General features: G+C 41.1%; 1 protein-coding gene across 2 annotated transcripts in view; it reads right to left on the bottom strand.

The window, feature by feature from the left end:
- The window catches only part of DPP10 (dipeptidyl peptidase like 10), a 685,879-nt gene that overhangs the window by 296,609 nt on the left and 368,367 nt on the right, over positions 1 to 20,903 (bottom strand). The window contains exon 1 of one of the 2 annotated variants that reach the window (XM_067473093.1): positions 7,009 to 7,996. The exons of the other annotated variant lie outside the window; for it this stretch is intronic. Coding sequence (XP_067329194.1) covers positions 7,009 to 7,104 — 96 coding nt within the window. The 5' untranslated portion in view covers positions 7,105 to 7,996. Of the gene's footprint in view, positions 1 to 7,008; positions 7,997 to 20,903 lie in introns of those variants that run through there. 2 annotated transcript variants of the gene reach the window in all.

Here is a 20,903-nt window from a genome sequence, read left to right as displayed (position 1 = left end):
TAGTAGTTATTGTGTGGGACACTGTTGCTCCAAATGGCAGGCTCATAAAGAAAATGTGAATTTTTCAGATATATTTGAGGATGTTTGTTTAGGCTTTGAAAGAGCTTTTAGGCATTTTATTGTCTTTTTCTGACAGACTATGGCCAAATTAGTGTGACATATAACAGAAGCAGCTGGTTTTAATTCAATGTGTATTCCTTTTTTTTTCTTTACCATATCCCATGTGGTCCACCAATAGGTTTTAAATGTTAAAAGTGAGACTGTACAATCTAGGCAAAATAATGGATAGTTAGCTCCATGACTCATGTGGTATTACATGTGAGCATAAGACATAACTAGAAGTAGCAAGAAAAGATCCCAGTATTCTTTGCCAGAATGCAAACTATCTTGAACACATAGCAGTATATTTTGTGACCGGACCTTTAACCATATTTATAATATTTTATCCACAGTAATCTAATGATTGCACACAATAAGTGCATAAAAAGATATGGTATGTAACAAAATTAGTTTAGGAAGACAGAGATTGAGAGAGGAATAAAAACTAAATATGACCTTTAAGAGAACAGTATTGGAATTAATATGCATGCATGTCCTCTGTTTTCTAATTATCCACCCAGTTTAACAATACTATATATGAAGTGACAGGCAGTCCCCAAGTTACAAATATCCAGCCTACAAATGACTCATAGTTCAGCATGAGAGAGACAATTCTATTCCTCGGAAGGGAAATTCACTCCTGGAAGAGTTATCATGGGGAAAAAGTGTCTCCACTGAAGCTTTATCACCAATTCTTGTTTCCACAACAAACCACATTTTTCAAAATCCAATCATCACAGGGTCAGAAAGTGAAGTGAAATCTTATGGACAGGGGCACAGACAGTAAGACAAATACCACAAGGATGTTAACCCTTCTTAGATTTAAAAAATGTACCTGTTTCGACTTACATACAAATTCAGCTTACAGAACCGATCTTGTTCGTAACTTGGGGACTGCCTGTATATGTAAATGTGGATGTATTTGTAAAGGTGGTAATGATTTCAATTCACTTGATTCCAACTGATGAATTGTTTAAATAAAATATTTACTGAAAATATGTTAATCAATTGTTTTTCTGCTCTTCACATAGTTCTCTGCCCATATGGAAAAATGTTACACTTTGTTTCAGCCAGTATTATTATTATTTTGAAAGTAGTTGTTATACTCCAGAAACTTCATTTTTGCAGCTATAACACTGTTGAATTTGTTGAGATTCAATGAGAAATTTATTGAAAAACTATAGCAAAATGTGCAACAGGATGTCCCGCAGAAACAAAGTTTTTGCAGTTTAATAAACTGTTTCCATGTTTTTATAATAGAACCAATTAGGAAATGACATTTATAACCCAGGAACAAAAATTGTGTTATACGTGAAGGGATCTTTTAAGGGCAATTTAGAAACTGTTCTTTCAACTATCATTACTTAATCCATGCACTTATTGCAAAGAGTGGAATTATGAGATTATATTGTGTCTTGTCTCAATAAAATAGACAAGAGTAGAGACACACTGGCAATGAAGGTCCGCATAGTTAAAGCAGTAGTATTCCCCATAGTCACCTACGGATGTGAGAGCTGGACCATAGGGAAGGCTGAGCAAAGGAAGATAGATGCTTTCGAACATCTGGAGGAAAGTTCTGAGAGTGCCTTGGACTGCGAAAAGACCCAACTAGTCCATACTTCAGGAAATAAAGCCCGACTGCTCATTGGAGGGAAGGATAATAGCGGCAAAGATGAAGTACTTTGGCCACATCATGAGAAGAAAGAAAGCATAAAGAAGACAATTATGCTGGGGAAAATTGAAGGAAAAAGGAAGAGTGGCCAACCAAAGGCAAGATGGAGGGATGGTAGCCTTGAAGTGACTGGATTGACCTTGAAGGAGCTGGGGGTGGTGACGCCCAACAGGGAGCGCTAGCATGACCTGGTCCATGAGGTCACGAAGAGTCAGAAATGACTGAAGAAATGAACAGCAACAACATTGCGTCTTGTGGGTATCATGCCAACAACCCTATCCACAGGCATAATGTTGGCAAACATGTCAAATGTATAAACACCCCGCCCCTCCAATCAAAAATCTTTGATTGAATTGGCAGTAAAAGGTAAACAGGCAAAACTGTCCTTCAGAAAGGCAAAGGCACCATGCCAATATGAGTACATAGAAACTATTGTGTATCTTCAAATAGTTTCCAAATTATGGAATCCATAAAGTAAACATATCATGGAGATTTCTGGGGCTGAGAATATGTGACTTCTTCAAGGTTTCCAAGGCAATGTATGGAACTGAATCCTGGTCTCCAGAGTCATAGTCCAATGGCTGAACCACTACATCACACTAAATATCCTAAAGGCACCAAATCCTGACTAATCTTGGAAGATAAGTAGAGTCACCCACAAATACTTAGACTGACAACAACCAACAGGTGTGTAAACTATATTTCAAAGGAAAAAAAACTGGTCAAAATATTGTGTGTAAGCTATATTTCAAAGGACAGAACTGGCCAAACTATCGCTCAAAATATCCTTTGCCTAAGAAAGCCCTACAACATTTAATGAGGTTACCAAAGTCAACAGGCGACCAAGGCACACACAAACACAGTACTTCAAGATATCTACATGGAATATCTTTAATAGTATTGTCCTAATATCATAAAATCAGTAAACACAATGTCAATCACAACTCATACTTTCTTCAAATACATCATGTTATTCATATTCCTGGAGAATACAGCATTTTCCTCTATTGTGGAAAGTGTCTCATCAATACCTTGTTGGTACAGAGTTGTTATTGTTTTGGACTTTCTGGTGTAGTGGACAGCAAGAACAAGCCAGAGCTGTTTTTTCATCTTTGTAAAAGATCAAAATTTGATTTCTAGGAACTGAACAGTAGTTTGCACATTTTTGTGAGTCACCCAAATTCAAGTGCTGCCAGACTTGGGCTTGGGCCATACTGATCATTTTTTAGCCTGGAAAATGAAACAATAATAGACCAACATTGCAAACCTGATAGGAACTAGACTGAGAAAACATTAGGAGAACATGGTGTGAGGCTACATAATTTACTGACAACAAGCAAACTAATGGAATGGTATTCAATGCAGAAAATTCCGTAAAAGTTTTTTAAAGTCAATGAATTATTTGATCTCTCGTCTACATAAGTATGGGGCACTCATTATCTGCCAACAAGTTAAATGAATGCACTGATTTTACTTCTGACATCGAAAGCCTTCTGACAGCAAAACTGAAACGTATGAAGAATGCCTGTGTTTAAAAATCTAGTTCATTCTTGTACATTTCTGTGACTAATTCAGCAATGAAACATATATACATCATTTGATAAGTGTGGATGTCCTGCAGGGATTCTTCTAGTGGAACAACTAGCACAGTTAAACATAAAGGGAAAGGGAAAGGTTTTTCCCTGACATTAAGTCTAGTCATGTCAAGTCTGGGGGGTGGTGCTCATCTCTATTTCTAAGCCGAAGAGCCAGCGTTGTCCATAGATGCCTCCAAGGCCATGTGGCCAGAATGACTCCATGGACCACTGTTACCGTCCCACCAAGAGGGTACCTATTGATTTACTCACATTTGCATGTTTTTGAACTGCTAGGTTAGCAGGAGCTGGGGCTAGCAGCAGGAGCTCACCCTGCTCCCTGGATTCAAATCACCAACCTTTCACTCAGTAGGTTCAGCAGCTCAGTGGTTTAACAGAGTGCACCACCAGTTAAACATATTTGTTTTAAATATTAAGTGTATTTTTAAAATGTCCAATAGGTTTTCCAATGAAGGTGCAAAAAACAAATAATGTAATTAAATGTTTAAAATATTTGAAGTGTTTCAGACGCCTTAAGTCTAAATTGAACTGTGTATTTATATATAAAATTGAACAGAACTATTTTCTGATAAGCAGAGCTATGAGAGGGCCTTTCTGTGTCTCAAATGTTCTGCTTAACTTCTATATTCCTCCCACCTTTTCAAACTCTGCAATGTCCTTCCAGGTTTGTCACAGGTTAATGAAAAGGGAGGGGTTCATGTGGAGAATTCACAGGACAATAGACTGCCACAGAATCAATTTCTGCCATTGTTGAGCTACTGGAGATCCAGAAGCCTATTAAAATGACACCCAGGGTTTGGAGAAATACTCAGAGGTTAATGCAGAAAATATATAATCCTATCTTGTCAATGTATCCAGCATAAACTGTTTGCTCTCCTATTCTAAAACATTTTGAGTTTTCCAAGCAACCTGATTCAATAATAGGATCACAGAAAGCGATAAAAGAAAAAGCTCTGCATGCGTGAAGTTATTATCTAGGAAGTATCATTTTGACAGCTGAATGCCTAATTGCTTTGTTCAGTAAACATACTCTCTTGCAATCAATAGCTGGAGAATACTTTTGCCACTGGAGAGCAAAAGGCAAGGATCAGTGACAAAGCTCCAAACATAGCCTTGGAAAAGCAAAAAGATCATCCTTGTGTGTCTAATTGCAAGCTTTGAGCTGGCAGAAGCTGCCAGGGCCCTCCCCCCATTCACACACCCACACCATAGCACAAAAACACCCGTTATTCCTCTCCTTTATCTGTGTTTCTGGTGACAGAGGAACTGACAGGGAGAGAGATTTCCCCTGATTCCTTATGTCTATGGTAAGAGAGCAGCACCATCTCTGGCAAAACCAGCCTCTGTCTCAAAGGCTGCTATTAACCAGTGACCTAATAGATGACAGCCTCTACTTAGGATCATTAATCGATGTAAACACGACAGGTCTATAAAAAAGGTTCTGTCTTTCACATTTGGTAGTTTTGCATGGCGTAACTTGTGAGATGTTGCAGCTGCAGATTCAGGACAAGCAAGAAAGGTAGATGGCGAGAGAACAGAAAATGACTTAAGATAGTAAAAGGAGCTCTGAGGATGAAAGAACCTTGATTCTCCTTCCCTTCTCAGATTTGTCTAATGCTTTGCATTTCTCTCCTACTCCAGGCACCTGCATATTTACTGGCAATCATACAACATCACCCTGACAAGCAGATAGATACACACAAGCACGCATCCACTACTTCATTCAAGAGCCTTTTGAAATCAGGAGAAAGCCACTACACTCCAAGTTGAAGATGTTTTCATCTTTGTTTCTTTCAGTCCTTCCACGTTTCCACCTCTTTTTCTACTTCCTCTCCAGTCTTGCATCCATGCAGCCCCCCTCACAACCCCCTTCTCTGCCCATGAAAGGTCAGGCTGGGGAGGGTATGATGCCCATTGATCGGCATGGCTCCCTTTTGACACTCCTCCTGCCCAAAAGGAAAAGGCAAGCAGGGGTTTTTCTCCCCGTTCTCCTCACCCCTTCTCTTGGATGGAACCATTTCTCCCTTTCTCGCCCAGTTCCTTGGCTTGGAGAGCCATTCCCCTCCCCTTCAACCCCCAGGAGAGCTGAAGCTGCTCTTTTCAGAGCCTAGGAAGCAACAGTCTCTGCTAAGTCGCCTGAAAGTCCCTTCTGAGGAGAGAGGCTGCTGCCGGGCATCTGCCTCCTCCTCCACTTTGGGCGTTTTGCCTGGAGGGGGGCATCAGAAAGAGGAAGCAGAATTGGGGGGAGAGAAAGGGGGTGGAGGAGACGAGGAATGAGAGACAGAGAGGAAGGAGGAAGAGGAAGGTGAAGAAACAGGGAATGGAGGGAGAAGAGGTTCAAGGGAGGAGATCAATTGGGACAGACAGAGAGAAAGGAGGGAAAGAAAGGAGACAAGACAGAGGGAGAGGGGAAGCAGAGTGAGAGGAGAGGAGCAATGGGGAGGAAAAAAGAGAGAGAGGAAGGAGGGAAAGGAAGGGGAAGAGAGGAAGGTGAAGAGCGAGAAAAACAGGAAGGAGAGGGAGGGGAAGCAATAGGAAGGGTAAGAGAGAAGCGGGAAGGAGGGAGGAGAGGGGAAGGAGAAGAGAGAGGGAGGTGAGCAATAAGGGGGAAAAGAGAGAGGAGGAGAGGGAGATGGGATGGAGAGTGAGAGGAGGGTAGCAATAGAGAGGGAAAGGAGTGAGGAGAGAGAAAAGAGGGAGAGAGAGGAAGGAGGGGAAAAGGAGCAATAGGGAGGGAAAGAGAGAGGTGGTAGGAGGGAGGAAAGAGGAAGAAGAAGGGAGAGGAGGGAGAGGGACTGGAGCAATACGGAGGAAAAGAGGGGAGAGAGAGAGAAAGGAAGGAGGAGGAGGGAGAGAGGAAAAAGAGGGGGTAGCAATAGGGAAAGAAAGAGGAAGGGGAAGGCGGGAAGGAAAGAGGAAGGAAAAGATAGATAGAGGGAGGGTAGCAATAGGAAGGGAAAGGGAGAGAGAGAAAGGAGGGAAAGAAGAGAGAAAGAAGAGAGGAAAAGGAGGGTAGCAATAGGGAGAGAAAGAGGAAGGAGATGGGGAAGGCGGGAAGGAAAGAGAAAGGAGAAGAGAGGGAGGAGAGGGAGGGGAGCAATATGAAGGGAAAGCGTGAGAGAGGAAGGAGGAAAAGGAGGGAGAGAGGAAGAGAGAGGGAGGGGAGCAATAGGGAGTGAAAGGGAGGAAAGAGATGGGGAAGGAGTGAAGGAAAGAGGAAGAAGAAGAGGAAAAATGATTATATATCTGCTTCATCTATACTCTGCCTTTCTCAACCCGGTAGGGGGACTCAAGGCGAGTTACAATGAGAAAGGGAAGAGGAGAGAGACAGAGTGAGAGAGAAGGCGAAAGAGAAAGGGAGAAGAATGTGAGGGAAACAAAGAGGAAAGGGAGGGAGGGAGGGAGGGAGCATGTGCCCCCCCCTCCCCGCCCAGCATGCCTTCCCCCTTGTATGCCTTCCTCTGCTTCCCATCCTTTGGGCTCAACTTGTGCCTCCCGACAGCCAGGACGGGAGAGCGGAGGGGAGGACGCACATGGCAAACCAGGCACCCACAGGCGCCCCAAAAGAAGTCCCTCCCCGGCGGGCGGGAGGGGAGGGAGGGGAGGGAGGGGACATCTTCCCCGCCCGGCGCGCCCTCCTACCTGTTCTTGCTGCTGCTGCTGCTGCTGCTGCGCCTGGCTGCCCCTGTTGTTCCCCGGCGGCGCCTGCTGCTGCTGCTCCTTCTTCATGGCTGTCATGTCCCAAGGGGAGCCGTCCACTCCCCGCGCGGCCTCTCTCTCACACACTCTCTCTCACTGCTGGTCCCGAGGAGCCCCTTCCCTGGGGCGCCGAGGCATGGCACGCTTGGCCCCCCAAAAGCCCCAACCAGTCCGTGCCCTGCTCTCTGCCTCTTCCGCAATCCCTCCACACACACACAGAGAGAGAGAAAAACCCCGAAGGAGAGAGCGAGAGAGAGCGCGCGCAAGAGGCTGGCGCGAGGTGGCAGCCCTAGGAGGCCACCTGGGACTTGGCGTGGCTGGCGAGGGGCATGGCTGCCGGAAGGGGAGCCTCGGGGAAGGCGCTTGGGAGGCTCCGGCCGACCCTTCGTCCCTCGCCGCGCTTCCCTCCGACGGCCAAAGCAGTGCCCTCCTTCCCCAAGTCCCCACCAGCTTCCCTTCGCCTTCCTCTCTCTCTCTCTCTCTCAGTCCAGGCTCCGCCGCAGGGACAGAGGCGCCGCTGCACTCCTCGGGCGGCACGTTGGCTTTCCCTCCTCAGCTGGAAGAGACCACTCGGGCGCCGAGGAAGAGGGGGAGGGAGGCGCCGCCGTGGATGCTCTTGCTGGGGATGCTGCTGCCCGCCAAGGCTGCCGCCGCCTTCTTCTTCTACTACCTGGCGGCTTATGCCGGGACTACTTCTGCTGTGGCTCCCTCCTCCTCGCCAACTCACACCCCACCCGCTCCCCCTCCTTTCCGGCTGCGCGCCCAGTAGCTCGGTTGAATCTTCTTCACTTGGCGGGGGGCGCGCAGGCAGGGCAAGGCAAGCGCTCCCAGGATGCCGAGGGAGTGGAGGCAGGCGGCAGGGAACAGCGGGGGAAAAGGGTCGGGATAGATTGGGATGGAAGTTGCGGTCCTCCAGGAGGTGGCTCGCGCGCGCACGCGCACAGGATCCAGTCGCGTGCCCGGTTGTCAGTGGGCAGCCCCCAAGACTCTGGACTTTCCCCCTCCTGCCTGTGTTCCCCCCCACCCACACCCCCAAAATAGGCACACGTTCCTCAACATTTTGCAGAGTGGGTGAGCTAAGGATAAGAAAGGCAGAGAGAGACCACCACATCAACACTGTAGAATTCATGCAATTTGGTACCACTTGAATTGCCATGGCGCAATGCTATAAGTTCCTAGGGCAGCCTTTGTCCACCTGGGGGTCGGGACCCCTGGGGGGGGGGGTCCCAAGGGGGTGTCTGACAGGTCTCCAAAGAACATCAGAAAACACAATATTTTCTGTTAGTCATGGGGGTTCTGTGTGGGAAGTTTGGCCCAATTCTATCCTTGGTGGGGTTCAGAATGCTCTTTGATTGTAGGTGAAATATAAATCCCAGCAACTACAACTCCCAAATGTCAAGTTTATTTTCCCCAAACTCCACCAGTGTTCACACTTGGGCCTATTGAGTATTGTGCCAAGTTTGGTCCCGATCCATCATTGTTTGAGTCCACTGTGCTCTCTGGATGTAAGTGAACTATAACTCCAAAACTCAAGGTCAATGCCCACCAAACACTTCCAGTATTGTCTGTTGGTCATGGGAGTTGTGTGTGCCATGTTTGATTCAGTTCCATCATTGGTGGAGTTCAGAATGCTCTTTGATTGTAGGTTAACTATAAATTCCAGCAACTTCAACTCCCAAATGACAAAATCACCCCCCACCCCCAACCCCACAAGTATTCAAATTTGGGCATATTGGGTATTTGTGCCAAATTTGGTCCAGTGAATGAAAATACATCCTGCATATCAGATATTTACATTACAATTCATAACAGTAGCAAAATTGCAGTTATGAAGTAGCAATGAAAATAATTTTACAGGAGGAACTGTATTAAGGGGTTGCGTCATTAGAAAGGTTGAGAATCACTGTCCTAGGGTTTGTTTATTTATTTATTTATTTATTTATTTACTACACTTTTATCCCACCCTTTTCAGCCCGAAGGCAACTCAGGGCGGCATACAGGTTGGCAACATTAGATGCCAAGCACACATAAATACATCATTTAAAACAAGTTAAATCACATAATAAAATTCGTAATAAAACAGTTTAAAACCATTACAAATCAATGACTTCCGGGTTTACAATTTGGGGTGGCACCATTTGATAAGGAAGGCTCGAGACTATGTCAAGCTAAAACGCTCATGATTCCATAGCATTGAACCCTAGCAGTTAAAGTGGCATCAAACTGAATTTATTCTGCAGAATAATAATAAGCTTTATTTACACCCTGCCCCATCTCCCTGAAAAGTGGCTTCCAGCATAAAATAATAATACAATAGACAGTATAAATGAAATACATAACTTAAATAACAAATTAGACTTAAAATAAGATGACCAAATTAATACAAAAACATCCAACCATGAAATAGACAAAAATTCTATAAAAACATTTCCAACAAACCTTAAACGCTTATCCAACATTTTGTCGGCCCGTTTATATTGGAGAAGCGAGACTCTACTGTAGTGCCAAACTGCATTAATTCTACAATGTGGATGCACCCCTCATCTACTACCATCCACCGGAACAAGAGATAAAGGCAGCTGAAGTAAGCAATCTCCACTCACAACTCCACAAACTCTGCCTGTCTTTGTAAAACGCAAACCACTTTTTTCTTGTTTTCTAGTTAGCTTTAGAGAAATAGTCCAACAGCTAGGAGATCTGCCATCTCTCAACTCCAATTTCCTGTCTCTCAAGTGGTAACTCTGTTTCACTGCATTCATAACACTGATTGTCAAAACTAATGAGAAAGACAGTGAAGCACTCTGCATGCCAAATGTATTAAGTACGGTAATAAATAAATAACCAATGCTCCACTTAAAATGACTTGATTTTGCAACATTCTCCATGCCTCTTTTAGGTAAACCATCTACCAACAATTCTAGTCCATTTTGAGATTTAAGGTTTTAAAAAATTAGAAAATTCTATCAACAGCTATTAGTCAAAATGTCAGAAAGATGCAATGAAAGTGTCCCCAAACCCCAGAATGCTTGGAGATTCAGATGACCAGGAAGAATCCTATACTTCACCAGTGCTTTATTCTGCATTATACTTTATGTGAAGCATCAGAGGGAACTCAGAGCAGGTTACTGTCAGAAATGATCTAGGTGAATCAGTCCTCTGAGACAGCATCTGTTATCTTCAGAGGACTAAGACGCATATCCAGAATATCAGCATATCATCCAGGTTTTTTTTACCCTGGATATTTTGTGTAGTTCCTATTCAAGTGATGTGTTAGATGAAAGCATCCTTGGCACACTATGGTAATATGTTGTGTAAGTTTTGCCTATGAGTGTACACTTGAGAGCTCAGAGTTAATTGTAATTTCTTGATGTGTCCATGTATGTCACATATACTGACATGGGTTCAAAATATATGAAATCTAACAGTATGGGAATGGACATAGCTCAGTGACTGAGGATGTGATGCATGTAAAGTGGCTCAGATTCAAAGGCTGGACCTACCATGGAGCAGGCTGAGGTGACTGCCTCAAGTGACAAATGAGGTGGGGGAGAGAAGTGGCAGAAACTGGTTGGAAGACCAAGCTACATGCATACTAAACAGCCTGCTCTGTGCTCTCAAAGGTTTTCTCTGTCCTCAAATAAGAAGGGACAGCTAGCACTGAAGTCAGATTCAACTACCAGTCTAGTCAGCTTCTGTAAATAAAACAGAGTGCCATTTTGTCCTTTCCCTTAGGCAGCACAAATTCTTGGCTTGCCACACCCCCACCCATGTAATTCCTGCACCTCCATGAAGGACCAGCAAAACATCTTAACCAGATTTCCAAAGAGTTGCTATCAGACAATGTAGACAGTACTGAACCATAAGGATCAATGGCTGCCTCAGTGAAAGGCAGCTTCCTAATGCCTAGATTTATACCTCATGATACTGACAAGAACAACAAAAATACAGAACTACTGTATACCACAGCTATCATATAGACACATATTACACATAATAACAACCTACCGCATAAACCTTGGATCAAATACAGAATCTAACTACCTGGTCATTGTTTATTCGTTCAGTCACTTCTGACTCTTCATGACCTCATGGACCAGCCCATGTCAGAGCTCTCTGTCAGCCATCACTACCCCCAGCTCCTTCAGAGTCAGGCCAGTCAGTTCACCTTATATTTGGTAATTTTAATCTGCATTTTATCTGCGTATATTTGTTGTATTTATTTTAATAGTGTTCTATTTTATCATGTTTTATTCTGCCTCGAGCCACAAGAAGAGGTGGGTATTATTATTATTATTATTATTATTATTATTTTGATATAATATAATATATTGCTCTGTTCTGCAGTATATATTGGCAGCTCTCAGACTCGAATCCCAACTCAAGTTGTGTGATGGGTTAATTAGCTCCATCTAAGTTACTATGGATATATATATATATATATATATATATATATAGTGGTTTTAAAATAAGTGGCCTCCTGTCTTTATCTTTGTTCTTACCATCTGTCAGAATCACAGACGCCTTAAAGGGCCAGACTCAGAATTAGTTCCAAAACAGAGTTTATTGGAGCAAAGGAAAAGGACACAGAGGCACTTAAACTCAATGCCTCTGGCCAAAACTCAAATGTAAAACCAGACCTGGTTCAAAAGGTTAACAGAAATATAATCCGGATTAACCGGATAAAAGAACCGAATCAAACACAGTACTCCGAGGTCACACAAAGAAGGCACAGCATGCAACTGGTAAACGAAAGCAGCAAAGCTGCAGAGAGAGAAGCATAGTCAGCCAAAGTCCAGGGTTGTAGCAAGAGAAATCCGAAATAGCGAAACTCCAAAGTCCACAGAAGCAGCATCGTAATCAAGCCGGTCCAAGGTCAAGGAAGGGAGAAATCCACACTCACAGGAATCCAATTCAAGTTGAAAGCACACACGAACAAGAGCAGCAACCTGCAGATCCCAAACCCAATGTCGAACACGAAACAGGCAGTGACAAGTCCAGACAGTACCCAATGCACGAATGTTCACCAACACCTTGCCTTCTGCAAAGATCCCTCATTCCTGAACCCACTTTTATTATCCATCAACATCATCAGAAGATGATCTGACCACCGCCCCATGATTACCCCTTGCAGCTGCTCCCAACTCTTCACATGAAGTCTTACGCCCATCCCTCCATCTTCTCCATCTCCTGTCAAGACTTAGATCCCCCCAAGACTCAGTTGGATTCCCCGATTGCCAGTCTTCACTCCCAGAGAATCCCATAAATGTATCACTAGATGTTGGCTCTGCACAAATAGCTTGCACTTCCTTTACCTTAGTCCAATCCACAGTGTCATCCCCATCTTCCCCACTCTGTGACCCATCATCCCCAGAGAATCCCTCAAATTAATCCTCGTCTGTAGGTGTCGTAAGTATATCCCAAATCCTCTTTCTTTGCTGTTCCTCATCCGTTTCCTGTTCCTGAGTAACCCTCTTAATTCCCAATCCATTATGTCTCCTTCTTCTCCCTCACTCATTGACCCATCATTCCCAGAGAACCCCTCAAATGAGTCCTCATCTGTAGGTGCCATAAGTATATCCCGGATCCTTTTCCTCTGTTCTTCCTCATCACATTCCTACTCTCGAGTAACCCTTTTCCCCCTTTTGGCAGCCATACTACTGTTTGCAACGTTACTCACAGGCTCTACTACAACACCATATGCTGTTGCACTTATTTCTGGTATTATGCTCTAGTCCTCACCTGGCAACATCTCCTCTGTTGGTAACAGTTAGTGATTGATCTGATGACTGTAGAATTTAATACTATTTTTTTAAAAAAAAATAGTAAATGTATTTTGTTTTGTTACAGTGATGCATAAACTGCTTTGACATTTTTATAGAAAACAGTATATAAATAAATAAAATGAATAAATGAATGGTAATGGACGGAAATATGCTATCAACAATATCAGCGTTCGGAAACTAGTTGGCAAACAGTTCCGTGTGCTTCAGCCTGCTCTTTTGAATGGAAAGTTACCAATTTCCAGCAGAAAGACTTAAGACTTACATTGCAGATGGATGTCATAGGTACAACACAGGTTGTCTCACCCAGCAGCTGTAAATTGGCGCAACTAGTAAAAGAGTGTGCATTGTTACTGTTGCAAATGGATTATTCTGCCCTTATACTGCATGCAGCTGTGCTCTCAACAAAAAGGTCAGATGTATTTATACCTGTATCTGTAACTGAATTTAGAGATAAAAGTCATTTTGCTCATGTCAAGATTTTCATTAAAAGAACAGATTTAAAATGCCCCAAGATTTTCACACAGACACTACACACACACATTTAATTAATCTGTGATAGAAATTCTACTTAAAAATACAAATTTTCTGCTTAGAAAGAAAATCAGACATTGATATGACTCAAAGACGGGACAAAAATATCAGTGGGTTTTGAAGAAACTTAAGAAAATCAGAACAAAGACACATTCACATCCTTGCATGTGTATTTATGGGAGTATACATGAACTCGGAATAGCACTTTATATATGGGTTTCTCAAAAACAAATCATGCCAGACTAATCTTATATCTCGTGTTTTTGATAGAATTACAAACTTGGTAGATGTAGGAATGCTGTGGATGTAGCATATCTTGATTTCAATAAGGCCTTTGACAAGGTACTCCATGATCGTTTGGCAAACAAACTAGTAAAATGTATGCTACACAATGTTACAGTTAGGTGGATTTCTAATTGGTTATGCGACCAAACCCAAAGGGTGCTCACCAATTGTTCTTTATCCTGGAAAGAAGTGACTAGTGGAGTGCTGCAGGATTTGGTCCTGGACCCAGTGCTGTTAAACATGTTTAATAATGATTTGGATGAAGGTTTAGAGGGTTTGATCATCAAGTTTTCAGATGACACCAAATTATTTTGTTATGTTGCAAGAATACAACTCACTGGAAACAAATAGTATGTCAGAGTCAATGTTATATAGGCAGCTGCCAGACAAAAAGGGCAACTTGCTATTGTTTAGATGCACAGCTATTGTTTGAGTATGTTGCAACCTGCTTTCATAAAACTTTTTTATATATACAGTAAGCATAAAATACAGAAAAAGTATTGGATTCCTTGGACAATACCCATTGAATGCACTGATATCTTAAATTTAATTAACTGTAAGCCCTGCAGTCTGGAATCGGAAGATATATTCCTGGAAGTTTATTGCATAAGAACTTGTGAGGTCACACTTCTCTCTTCATCTAGAAATAGTCTTTGAGACTAATACAAATATGTATTTGCTCTTGCAGCTTTTAAGATCAGTATCTCCTCCTAATGAAGAAGGCCATTCCTTGAAAAACACTGATATTTCCCCTTTTCATCCAGTAATTTTTGTAACAGCATATGTGGTGTTTCCAAAGGGTACCAAATCCATCTGAACGTATTTTACAGGAATTGAAAAAAAGTGCTGATGTACATTCTTTTGCTATTAAATGCAATTTTCCAAACTTTGTACTGAAGTAATTTGATATATTTCAATAGTTTTGTATGTAACGTTCTATTTCTAACAATGTGCTGCCACCTAAATCTTGTTTTTCTTTACTTTGGGGGGGGGGGGGATTTGGAACCTTTCAGAAACATACTCCATGTATGTGGTTTCCTTGATAAACTTCAAGCTTCATCACCACTGAAATTACTGACTGGAGAAGTTCCACATCTGTTCTCTTTGCTCCTTACCCAATGTACTAGGAGCCCCCGGTGGCGCAGTGGGTTAAAACCCTGTGCCAGAGGACTGAAGACTGACAGGTCACAGGTTCGAATCCGGGGAGAGGTGGATGAGCTCCCTCTATCAGCTCCAGCTCCTCATGCGGGGACATGAGAGAAACCTCCCACAAGGATGATAAAAACATCAAATCATCCGGGCGTCCCCTGGGCAATGTCCTTGCAGACGGCCAATTCTCTCACACCAGAAGCGACTTGCAGTTTCTCAAGTCGCTCCTGACACAACCAAAAAAACCAAACAAACCCCAATGTACTTATTTATAACTATAGCAGCAGTTATAAGGCTCCTGACTTTGGCAGTAGTCATCACTGTTGGGTCCCTCTATGCTCCCACCAACAGTGTGAGGCAACACCAACCATTCCAGTTAGAAGCAGTGGGAAATTAAAAGACTTGCTGTAATGAAGACATAGCAAATTTTCACAATCTCAACAGCATTTTTAAAAAATAATTGGAGACACCTGGATGCATTTAAGGGGCAGACAAAAAGAAAAAAGAAAATAAAGATGGAGCTAAATGCTTCTCAACGGCAAACATTTTCTTAAGAAAGAAAATCCATGTGTATGATCTCTTTGGCAAATTCCACCCCACAGTGAATAATGCTGTAACAATTTCCATTCAGATTATTTGTGCTCTTAAAAAGGCTGTAAGGTTGACTTCATCCAATTGACAATAATTTAATTCACAATTGACTCAATTATTTCATAAATGGTTTTGAATATAATATCCTTTTAATAGATCTTCAGTTATCCACAATTATACTCTGTGGGGTGCTATAACTAAGTATATTAGTGATTGTGCAGAAAGCAGAAGAACTTCAACAGTTCATTCATCTAAGATAATTTGTGAGTAGGTACTGGGATATTATGGATGACCATAGTTGTGCTGTAAGATTGGGAAATGGGTACTTTGGTGAAATTAGGAACTCCTACATTTTAAAAGGTTTGTACCTGATTATCTGGAGGAAACATAGGTAGTCCATTGTCTTCCAAGTTCCATCAAACACCCCTTATTACTACAATTGCTATACAGTAGGCCTGGGTAACAACGGAAAAATTTGTTTCTAAAATCGATTCGTTTTTTGGGGGGTTTTGCGTTTTGATATTTAAAAGAATTCCGAAATTTTTCTTTTAAAAAGTTTGGTATTTACGAAATTTCGTAAATGTTAAAAAAATTATGAAACATTAACGAAACAAATACGAAACAATAACGAATCGATTCGTTAATGGCGGCCGCGACCGCGCAATACGCTAAAAAACCTCCAAATGGGACAGGGGGAACTTCTGAAGCTTCCCTCTCCCTCTGTTGTTGACTGTTGGTGTGATATTATATTTTTTTTCACTAATTAAACAAAAAACAACTATAAAACTTGCCCCAGACATGCGGAAATAATAACGAAACGACCTCAAACCGATAACGAAACGAATACATAACAAATCCGAAGCATTTACGAAACGAATTTAAAAATTCGTTTCATTTTTAAGTTGCTCCAGAATGGTTCGTTATCGCTTTGTTATAAAAAAAATAACGAATTTTTAACGAATTACGAATTAACGAAACGAAACCGCCCAGCCCTACTATACAGTCCAAAAGCTTTGTATGACATGATGTATGGAAACACTGAGTTTGGTCAATATTGGACAATATTGCTGCATTAATGCTTTAAAATGTCACAATGCTGTGTTATTGCTTTAAATACTGCTTTAAAATGTCACAAAAAACTTTTTTTTAAAAAACTCCTAAACATTAAACATATTATAGCCAGTCTGAATCCCTCTATGGAGGTTGAGAAGTTCGGGATATAAAAGTTTTAAATAAATTTTTTAAAATAAATTTTGACATGGAAAGCACTGAAAAAATATTTGAAGCAATTGCAGGCTGGGTTGTCTTTATCTGAATTGTTTAAACCAGAAGTATTTGAATTTTGTGTCATTTTGGATTTTTGAATACCTATATTTGCATATGTGTAAATCGTTAGATATCTAGATGGTGGGGCCCAAGTCAAAAACAAAAACTAATTTATGTTTCATAGCCTGAAGTTAATTTTATACAATTTTCTAAAAATAGTTTTAGATGTGAAACAAACTCTGTAAGTTAACTAATCAAAAATCATAGACAATTTTTGATTGAAGAGTATTGAAGATTTTGGAATGTGGATAAGGGATATTCAACCTGTATTTGTTAGTGCATCATCTGACAAGAACAGACTGGCAGTGTCTAAATATGTTCTTTACTTCTTTCAGCATCTACTCCTGATATCCCTTGCAGACATTTCTTCCTTGTAGCTCAAGTAACAGCAGACATATAATTAAGACAAGATGCCAACTTGACTTCTTTCTAGTGAGTGAGAGCTGACATGAAGTCAGCATTTATCTTAGTTAGCATTAGATGTAGTAAGTGGCAGGGTGACACTTATCACAGGACGCACTCAATAGTGGTTAATAACATGAGGGAGAGACATGGATTTCCTGGGCTGTGGGCCTCTCTCTTCTTGCAGCAATATGTGAAAATGCATGTAATATCCAGAAAAAAAGTAATATTTCAGGAGGGAGGAAGACATAGGACATGATCTTTGATCTCTATAAAGTGAAGTGGTATTAGCCTTGAATTATTCACATTACAGTTAGTATTCCTTCCATTTAAGGAATTGGACAGTATGTCAAAATTAAACCCTGCCCTAAAATGTTCATAGAGTACAAAGCCAGAATGCATTAATTAAAAAAGCAGGATGAAAAATATAAAAGGATAAGCTAACCAGCTAAAATATCTAGGCAAAGAAAAAGGAAGTTTACAGATTTGAAAGTCAGAGGAGACACCTAATCTAAGTTTAAGATCAACGGTACAGAGTTCTCAAAGGCCAGGTCTCTTTCACCTTGTACTAGTGATGTGTATCAGTTTTCAAGATCAAATAAAGTCTTATGACCTCATCACACATGGAAATTTCAGCATCCTAGGATGATTCTACCCCAGTTGAGCCACATGATCTAGCCTCACTTCCAGTGGGGTTCTGTGGTTCAATTGGGGCAGCAGTGTCCTATGACACTGCGCTGCCAACACAGGAGCCTTCCCAGATTCCATTTAGAACAACAAGGCCACCTTGAAGGGAAGCAGTGTAGTAACGCTTCCTTACATGTCATGGGGAAGTGCCAGTGGCTGGTGAGGTGAGGCGTGGGGCACTGGGATTGCTCTGCTCCCCCTCGATTTACCAGGAAGACTGGTGAATTGATCTGGAGGACCTCGTCACATTGAGAGGTCTGGAACTACAGCCAGAGAAATAATGCACCTGCTCTTTCCTTTCTTAGTGCCTGCCACTCTGTCCCACATATTTTGCCCCACCTATTGATTGCACCACTGTTTTTATTGACTGAGGCTTATAGTTCAGTAACAGAAATGCAGTGCCAGAGATGCTCTTCATTTCAATAATAGCAAGTAGAAAGTGGGACCTAGAGGCGAACATATAAGTTAACGCTCCCCTTAAGCATAGGTGGGGGCTATAGTGCATTTTAAAGTATGAAGACAAAATGAAAAAGTTGAATGAATTGTATCCAGAACTTGGAAGTAATGAGTCAAAAGTAGTACAGTTGTCTGCAATGAATTGTGTTATTTGCAGCAAAAGAATGAAATTCATTTCAAAAGTAATGTAACAAAGGTAGGGAAATGTCACCTCTTTGGTGTTATGGATAATATCACAGACATTTTAGAGATACTTTAGCTGGCTTTTTCGGGAATTGTATCGTGTTTTATGCCATTAGTTCATTCTCATAATTAAATTCAAAGAATAACAACCAACAGAGGGGTTTTTTTTTTCAGCATGACAAAGAATAATGAATTATTTCAAGGATGTTCATGCTATTTTTTCTAGTGTGTGTTTTTTGTATGGTATGGGAGCATACCTTGTAATTTTTGCATATTCTGCTACAACACACCTACACATTTTCCATATGTGTGCATGTACACACTTTGGTTCTTGGTGCCACATTCAATAACATTTAGAAGCCTAACTGTCTAAGGAATTCCTTATTTAATTTCTTTCAAATATGTGTTCAGATATTAGAAGAATTCAGGAAAGAATTACTCATTAGAGCTAACCAGAAGCACACTGAGAAACCAGATGCCGCAGCACATAAATACAAGAACTGATTGTCTCCTTGGGTATACTGAGTAGAGCCTGGAGAAGTCCCTTTTAAAGAAAACAATTCTGAATAAGACCTCTCTGCATGTAACTGTGCATTGTATTATGATGGAAATCATGACATCACAATTTTCCTATGTATTAGAAACAGAATGTGGCTATAAGATTTCTTGAACTTTTATTTTTCTCCAATAAAAAAGGAGACAATACAACTTAGCAGCACATATGCTGAGAGGGAGTTATTGGTAGGAAATACTTCTAGCTTTTTAGCAACTCCTACTGAAACCTTTTTTAATTGATCTGGCAAGCAGATTTAATAACACCTGCTGACATTTTTCTTATATTTAAGATTCTATACTTTTGCCAACTTTGCTATAAAGAAATTAAAATATTTGCATGCAGTTTGGCTATCTTTTTAATAGTGTACAGTAAACACGTGGTGAAATGTGAGAATATGAACAGAATGGAAGCAGACTTCAGTAACAAGAAAAGATGCACTTGCTTGCAAGTTGTCTTCATTTTATCAGTCAGTACTGTTAGAAATAACCAAAATATGGGAAGCTAGTTTTTATGTGCAAATTATGATTAGAAAATAATTTACAGGTGACTGGACACTAGTGAAGACAGCTGCCCCTTAAATCATACATTTTATTTCTATATTTATTGTATCATATGCAAACACACACACACATCCTGCTAGTCAACAAAAGGTTTGAGTAATGTGTGAGAGCACTGAATCTCACACTCCAAAGCCCCAGCTACATTGTCCAGAACAGAAATCACGATGAACCAAGATAGTACAGCTTGTTTTGACCTAATGAGTCAGCTTCTTTCATTTTTAAAAGGTTCAAACTCCCTAAAAATACAATGGGAATACAGGTTGAGTGTCCCTTATCCAGAATTCCAAAATCTGAAATACTTTGAAGTTGAAAATTGTCCACTAGCATAGTGACACCTTAGCTTTCTGATGGTTCAATGTACACAGATTTCATGCAGAAAATTATTAAAATGCTGTGTATAAAATTACCTTCGGTCTGTGAGTTTGAGGTGTATAGAAATCATAAATAATGTTCATATTTAGACTTGCCCTATCTCCAAGATGCCTCAATATGCATATGCAAGTATTCCAAAATCTAAAACTAATCCTCCCAACTATTAAAGAAAAAAAGATTTATCCTCCCTACCCCTTTATACTAAAAAGAAAAACAGGGGAAAATCAATTAAAATTATTTGCCAACAACCTCCCTAAAGACTTAAATTTCAATTTAGGAATAATCTTCCCAATATTATTAAATACAACTCTGTATATTTCTCAAAAAGTCCTATCTCTATTCTATCTTATCCTTAAAACTCACAGGTAATACTTGTATTAATCTTGAAGGACCCGAGTTTGTCTAAATAATTCTGGTGTAGCTTTTATCATAGTAAGCCTCCTTGTGCTAATAATTATCTCCAGGGATCCTTCCTTTAGTACAGTGGTTCCCAACCTTTTTTTGACTAGGGACCACTTGACCAGGGACCACTTTGACCAGGGACTACTTTCCAACATTAGTACCAAAAGGGTTACAAATCAGTTTTTGATCAACTTTAGATTCAGTTTGGGGTGCTGATTCAGAAAATTGCATTGGATGGACCACATCAGCTCTAGTTTCTGATACAGAACATATGCCATAGTCAGTGACAAGGAAGGAATGGAAGGCGGTCTGAAAGGAGTGGAAATAAAATAAAGAAAGAGGAAAGGGGCTTGCGGACCAGATTTTCATCCTTGCGGCCTACTGGTGGTTCATGGCCCACAGGTTAAGAACCACTGCTTTACTATATTGCCCTTGTTATGCCTGGAAAAAGCAGGAGACAACTTGGTGTATGGAAGCCAGTGAATTTAGAACATAGAAGGCAGCCTTCAGGCCCGTAGCCAGGATTTCGATTCTGGGGCTGAGTTTGATTCAGGG

Source organism: Anolis sagrei, chromosome 1 (assembly GCF_037176765.1).
Source record: "Anolis sagrei isolate rAnoSag1 chromosome 1, rAnoSag1.mat, whole genome shotgun sequence".
NCBI lineage: Eukaryota > Metazoa > Chordata > Lepidosauria > Squamata > Dactyloidae > Anolis > Anolis sagrei.
Note: the sequence above shows the minus strand (reverse complement) of the source record. Positions and strands in the feature narration are given on the sequence as shown.